Source organism: Littorina saxatilis, linkage group LG16 (genome assembly GCF_037325665.1).
Source record: "Littorina saxatilis isolate snail1 linkage group LG16, US_GU_Lsax_2.0, whole genome shotgun sequence".
Lineage (NCBI taxonomy): Eukaryota > Metazoa > Mollusca > Gastropoda > Littorinimorpha > Littorinidae > Littorina > Littorina saxatilis.
The window spans coordinates 34,719,406-34,726,905 of record NC_090260.1 but is presented as its reverse complement, the minus strand read 5'-3'; the positions used below and the strand labels follow the sequence as shown (position 1 = coordinate 34,726,905).

At 40.0% G+C, this 7,500-nt stretch overlaps 1 protein-coding gene across 8 annotated transcripts in view; it reads right to left on the bottom strand.

Moving 5' to 3' along the window:
• The window catches only part of LOC138950927 (MYCBP-associated protein-like), a 71,130-nt gene that overhangs the window by 36,810 nt on the left and 26,820 nt on the right, over positions 1-7,500 (bottom strand). For 2 of the 8 annotated variants that reach the window (XM_070322644.1, XM_070322645.1), the window contains exons 1-2: positions 5,370-5,642; positions 4,139-4,313 (exon numbers count right to left, since the gene is read on the bottom strand). The exons of 1 other annotated variant lie outside the window; for it this stretch is intronic. In XM_070322644.1, coding sequence (XP_070178745.1) covers positions 4,139-4,226 — 88 coding nt within the window. In that variant the 5' untranslated portion in view covers positions 4,227-4,313; positions 5,370-5,642. Of the gene's footprint in view, positions 1-4,138; positions 4,539-5,369; positions 5,643-7,500 lie in introns of those variants that run through there. 5 more of the 8 variants (XM_070322638.1, XM_070322637.1, XM_070322641.1 and 2 more) reach the window with 5 other exon arrangements.

The following is a 7,500-nucleotide window of genomic DNA, read 5'->3' as shown; positions in this document are numbered from 1 at the left end:
TGTGTGTGTGTGTGTGTGTGAGTCTGTGTCTTTGTGTCTGCCTGTGTCTGACTGTCTGTGTCTGTGCGTGTGCGTGAGTGTGCGCGCGTGGGCGTTCGTGCGTGCGTTTGTCACCTGGCTTGATCCACAAAGCCATTGCAATACCGATCTGTCTTTCATGCTTGTTTGATTGCTTACTACCTTGAAAAGGCGGTTGTATATATTACTGTGGGTCACTCTCACAGATCCCAACATGGCGGAAACTACAACCTTCATACAACACCCGTGGAGGAAAAAATCCAATTTCTGTTTTATACAACTGAACGGAGATAGAAGAAACCATCCTTTTTAAGCATTCGATCTTTCTGCTTGTATCACAAAGCCGAATAACACCAACGGCAGAACGGACAGCTCCAATTCACGGGAAACGCAATAAACTTCCATTCTGTATTGGCAACCACACGTGGTTATTGTAAGGTGCCTTCGCTACCAGATCAATAACACCAATATTCGGGGTTCCTCTCAAAACTGAGATCGTTCGGCTTTCCCACGAGAGAGCGGCTTGGTTGATTTCTTGTCGGATACATAAGGATAACGGTTTTAGGCACAGAGAGAAGGAGAGAGAGATGATGATGATGATGATGATGATGATGATGGAACTTTTGTTTCCTATGATAGAGGTTTAAAGGTCCTTGTCTACATTTTTATACCGAAATCGCCATTTGACCATTAAAATGCAGAGTTTATTATCTACAAATATCAACAATACACCCCCTTTCGATCAGGAAAGACGACGACAGTGCAGCCGTTTGAAAATTCATTGTAGTATTCCAGCGTAGTACTCATAATAGGATATCCTTATTTGGAAAATGCCAAGCGCAAAACTCCTCTCAAATCCCGTGCATTTCGTGCGTTTAAAAAAAAGCGTGGACAGCGCTCCAGTGTCAAACTGTTGCTGCACTTGTTTGGGCGTGGCTATAAGCATAGTGACATGAATTTGATTGGTCAGTATTTTTAGGCAAAGCACATGTTCTCAGCAAACAGAAAACAAAATATTGGAAGCGTGAGTCACGCTTCCCAAAAATAAAATCTTTTTTTTTTTTACATATATTTGTTTTTTCTATAACTTTTTTCCCCATGGTTCATTCATCATCTGACATAACTTTTTAGCGAAATCTAACCATAAGATTATTGAAAAAAAGCAAAAATGTAGACGACCACCTTTAAGGCCGCGCCTCTTCTTACAACTAGTACAAAAGTCGAACACATACATAATAATATATAAGTAGAACTAACGGAAAAATAAGAAAACAATCGACCAAACCAGCAAACACATATGAGAGAGAGAGAGAGAGAGAGAGAGAGAGAGAGAGAGAGAGAGAGAGAGAGAGAGAGAGAGAGAGAGTGTGTGAAAGTGAGAGAGAGAGTGAGAGAGAGCTAGAGAGAGAGAGAGAGTGAGAGAGAGAGAGAGAGTGAGTGAGAGAGAGAGAGAGAGAGAGAGAGAGAGAGTGAAGTGAGAGAGAGAGAGAACAGAACAAGAACAAGAACAAATCTTTAATTGTCTAAGGCCACAGCCCCTTACAATAGTGGTTAAAATAACAGCAATAGTATCTGCACAGTTATAAATTATAGTCACGCATAAAATTCAACAAATACATTAAGACCCTGATGACATGTCACTGAACCTGATTTATAAGGGTTCGTCTCTTCTGTAACATGAAGAACACAAATCTGCTGAAGCTGTTCATCACATTATCCTCATTATCCTCAGAGAGAGAGAGAGAGAGAGAGAGAGAGAGAGAGAGAGAGAGAGAGAGAGAGAGAGAGAGAGAGAGAGAGAGAGAGAGAGAGAGAGAGAGAGAGAGAAGAGAGAGAATGCGAAAGTTTAATTGCTAGGCCATCGGCCCCTTGCAATGGGGAAGGAGGGGAATAGAAGGGAAATCGGTGTACACATAGTTTCGAAAACATGAAACGTTTAATGATGCACCGATCATAGGGATGATTTACAGTTTCCATCCCTTTCCCGACACGGTAGTTTCCACGTCAGTGTTCGTATTGTCCGTTTGTTCTGTGTAATGCAACACCGTTCGCCATGGGTCACCCGTCGACAGGAGAAAATTCGCCGATCAACTCCGAACTGCGCTACACGAAGTGTCTGTACTCCGGGATGTGACTAAATTCTACCTCGGTTGACAGCAAAGCTATTCGGTTTGGATATCGTATCGATGTTGTGGGTGTGACTCGGGACTTTTGTTCTCATCATGACATTTTGGAGAGAGAGAGAGAGAGAACTTTTGAACTTTTTTTATTTATCGAGGGTAACAGAATAAGCAAAGTATACATGCTTTTTTTCGTCCGGCCCTCGCCCATTGAGGGTAACTCGATTAATAACAAGAAGAAATAGAAGTTAAGTTAATTACAATACAATTTATATAATTAACATGTCAAAAAATTAAAGACATTTCAAAATGCATTATGAATATCAAGCAATGATGTAATATTATCACATAATTATTTACTTGTTTCCAAGAGAAACAGCATGTAGAGTTCCTTGAAGGAAGTTTCACTGAATTGCATTTTAATTAAATCAGGAATGGAGTTCCACAATAAGGCGCCAGAATAAGAAAGACTTGATTTGTAAAGGTAAATTCTAGGGGTTGGGGTAATTAATTTGTTTAGTTTTATTGAATCATTCAGTTTGAAATTTGAGGCAATGAATGTTGGTGCATTCACTGACATAATTCTATGCATCATTGCATTTTTGTTATAGCTAGGTAAATCTTGATTTGATAGGAAGAATCTGTAATCTTTTATAATCAGACGTAGAGAGAGATGCATTTTTTAAAAGAATTAATTTAACAGCTCGTCTATGTACAGAGCACAAGTGTTTCAAAGTGTTTGCACTTGCAGAGTCCCACACTGTGGACGCATAATCAATAGTTGAATAGAGAGAGAGAAAGAGAAAGAGAGAGAGAGAGAGAGAGAGAGAGAGAGAGAGAGAGAGAGAGAGATTCACAGACAGACAAACAGACAGACAGACAGAAAGCACTAAAAGACGAAAAAGGTTTGAGTCCGGCCAATACAGCGAAATGGCCCAACGCGTAAGCTCATCTAAGCAACCAACACACACGCCCGCCCGCCGCCCGCCCGCACGCACACACACACACACACTCCACACACACAGCACGCGCGAGTTCAAGGTCAGTCGTCTATTATTAACCCCCTCTCCACACCAATCCTAACAAGTAAAAGGAATCAAAGAAAAACAGACCGATAGAAAAAATAGTACTGGTACAATGATGCATAGCTGCAACGTACACAAACATATCCGCGGGTAACCTTATACAAGCTACACATCGAACTGGGTCAGGGCGTTAGCAATTTTCTCCCCCCTTTCCTAACCTAGGTGGTGGGTTCAAGTGCTAGTCTTTCGGATGAGACGAAAAACCGAGGTCCCTTCGTGTACACTACATTGGGGTGTGCACGTTAAAGATCCCACGATTGACAAAAGGGTCTTTCCTGGCAAAATTGTATAGGCATAGTTAAAAATGTCCACCATATACCCGTGTGACTTGGAATAAAGGCCGTGAAAGGTGAATGCTCGCCCTAATAGGCTTGAGGTTTGCTGGCCGATGTGAATGCGTGATATATTGTGTAAAAAATTCCATCTCACACGGCAGAAATTAATATGTAAAGCGCATTGAGCATATATATGATTATGCGCTATAGCAAATGTCCATTATTATTATTATTATTATTATTATTATTATTATTATTATTATTATTATTAATCGACCCACACCCACCAGAGATCTAAGTGCGGATAAACAAACAGACACGCACACAGACAGATCAGAGAGACAGAGTTATGACAAGTGATAAAGAATAAAACACAAAAACGGTTTCGACGCCGAACAGGAATGATCCGGTTATAGAGTCTTGGCAACCATGATCATACTCACTGACATATATCATATGTAATATATCATACTCAATGACATATATCATATGTAATATATCATACTCACTGACATATATCATATGTAATATATCATACTCACTGACATATATCACATGTAATATATCATACTCACTGACATAATCATATGTAATATATCATACTCACTGACATATATCATATATCATATATCATACTCACTGACACTGGGGTGCCCAGGAGGAGCCAGCAAAGATGGCCGACGCTGGTTGACTAACAACTGCTTGGTGCTTCCTCTACGCAGCGCCATTGTCTATACAATCAGGTGAATAGTCCTTCAAAGCAAAACGATCACAGAGTTTGACACGGGTGTGAACTGAATTACACCATCAGCAATCTGCAACGACCCCAAGGTTTGACGATGATGTTAATCACAGTTCGGCGTTTGCATTTATTATTTGAAGTTCTGACAATTGTATATAATGTATTTTCTTCATATACGTAACACTACTGGCACTCAAACACCTGAATAAATAAGCTTGGGGACTGAAGTGATTCACAATCGGCGGTTGAATGTGTCCGCTTCAGTCTGTCAAATTCTCTTTCGTATTATTGCCTATAATATGTTTTCGTCTACAGTGACTGTCGCGCACTCAAACATCTACATAAAAAAAAATATAAGCTTTGGCATTGGTGTGAATCACATTCGGCGTTAAAATCATTCACGCCTGCACTTCACACATCTACATAAATATGATTTGTTATTGGTGTGAATCACATTCGGCGTTAAAATCATACGCTCCTGTCAAGTTCTCTTTCTTACTATTTCTTGTATATTCTTTTCATTGACAGAAAACTGCTGGCACTTTCAACGTCAACACAAATAAGCCTTGGGACCTAAAAGAGAATACAATTCCGCGTTTGGATTCATACGCTTCTTGATTTTTCAGTTTAAAAGATACGCTCGCCATCTGTAGTAAACTGTCTCGCACTCCAAGACAAACGTACATGAAAAATCAGGTACTCGACGACAGAATTTTAAACAGTAAAAAATCTGGGAGAGTTAGCGAGTTGACGCAAATTACTCCTCACACCAATCAGGGACCAATATTAGAATCTAATATAGGTCTATGCACCAATTAACACAGTTGCTTCAATCCACGTATCTTGTAACACAAGCCCGCCCTTTCTGACATAACACTCCTTCGCTTAGCAAGAGAGTACGAATTCTCTGTCACCGAACAGTTAACATTTGTGACTATCCAATTTTGAATTGCAAGATCTGATACTCCTTTTTCTGCTGTGGTAACCGTACATTTAAATCGAAATTCGCGACCAACTAAACGAATTTGCTGTCAACGTACTGCATTTAATTTTAAAAACAAGAACTAATACAAATTATTATTCTCAAAGTCCAACACGTCTGTCATGGAAGAAACAGAAAATAACTTACACACAAATAACAAATCGTTCTGAGTTTCAAGTGCTTGGAATTTTAAAAAGAGTCAGAGCTCTTGGAAACCAAAGCAAACACGATTCACTCAAGTCCCAGACATTAAAACCAACAAAGCCGTGAACCGATCGTTTGTACTTCACACGGTGGTAACAAGATCAAATGCCGAACATATCATCAATCTAATATTTACTTTAAAATGTTCACATGGTCTGAAAATGTGCTCGCGGCACTTGAAGCGACACAGGTACTTGTATACACTTCTGCAAATCAAATTCACCTCAGAGTTGATGTTTGAACGTTCTACCGACTGGAGTATAGGTTGTATTTTATCCAAGGGAGAAACCGAACCATAGGAATGAAGCTTGTTTACTACCGTATTAAGATCAATAAACGGTCTTACGTTGCATAGCTGCCAAGTTGTACATCGAGTGTGAATGCAGTCTGGGGTTGCTTGAGACTGACGGAGAGAGAATAAAAGACATTAAATGTAAAAAGACGCCAGCCAGTCAACCAACTAACCCAAAAGCTAGCCAAGTACAGAACACGGAAAACGTGGTAGAGGGCTCAACTGAATCACCAAGAATACATACACGCACGCACACAGAAGAAAGAGAAAACACCAACACGAGAGAGCGAGAGAGCGAGAGCGAGAAAGAGAGAGAGAGAGAGAGAGAGAGAGAGAGAGAGAGAGACAGAGAGACAGAGAGAGAGAGAGAGAGAGAGAGAGAGAGACAGAGAGAGACAGAGAGAGACAGAGAGAGAGAGACAGAGAGAGAGAGACAGGCAGACATTCAGAGAGATACAGAGAGAGACATATACAGACATATACATATACAGAGACAGATAGACTCAAGCACAGAGAGAGACAGACAGACATTGACAGGATCACAGACACAAAAGACAGACAGCTACAGAGGTTTACTTTCAAGTTTCAAACATTTGTAAGTCCGTACCAATAGCTCAACACAAAATTACACAGCAATTCTATCCCACATGCCCAACAACCCTCGCACCAACTCCCTCAACAGACTAACTACGGTATATATTGATTTCTCATCTGCTGGTAGGTCTCCTCTCTCTCTTTTGTTGCAACAAGCGATCTGTCTCACGTTGCAAGGCAAATCGAACACAACGATCCAGCCATTCATGATCATGGCAATAAAAGAGCCCGATCGAATCACACTACCTCATGAAAACCCCTCACTGTGCTATGGAATTGAAAAGTGGACCCCCCCCCCCCCCATTTTTATATTTAGTCAAGTTTTGACTAAATATTTTAACATCGAGGGGGAATCGAAACGAGGGTCGTGGTGTATGTGCGTGTGTGCGTGTGTGCGTGTGTGTGTGTGTGTGTGTGTGTGTGTGTGTAGAGCGATTCAGACTAAACTACTGGACCGATCTTTATGAAATTTGACATGAGAGTTCCTGGGTATGAAATCCCCGAACGTTTTTTTCATTTTTTTGATAAATGTCTTTGATGACGTCATATCCGGCTTTTCGTGAAAGTTGAGGCGGCACTGTCACGCCCTCATTTTTCAACCAAATTGGTTGAAATTTTGGTCAAGTAATCTTCGACGAAGCCCGGACTTCGGTATTGCATTTCAGCTTGGTGGCTTAAAAATTAATTAATGACTTTGGTCATTAAAAATCTGAAAATTGTAAAAAAAAATAAAAATTTATAAAACGATCCAAATTTACGTTTATCTTATTCTCCATCATTTGCTGATTCCAAAAACATATAAATATGTTATATTCGGATTAAAAACAAGCTCTGAAAATTAAATATATAAAAATTATTATCAAAATTATTTGTTCGAAATCAATTTAAAAACACTTTCATCTTATTCCTTGTCGGTTCCTGATTCCAAAAACATATAGATATGATATGTTTGGATTAAAAACACCCTCAGAAAGTTAAAACAAAGAGAGGTACAGAAAAGCGTGCTATCCTTCTTAGCGCAACTACTACCCCGCTCTTCTTGTCAATTTCACTGCCTTTGCCATGAGCGGTGGACTGACGATGCTACGAGTATACGGTCTTGCTGAAAAATGGCATTGCGTTCAGTTTCATTCTGTGAGTTCGACAGCTACTTGACTAAATATTGTATTTTCGCCTTACGCGACTTGT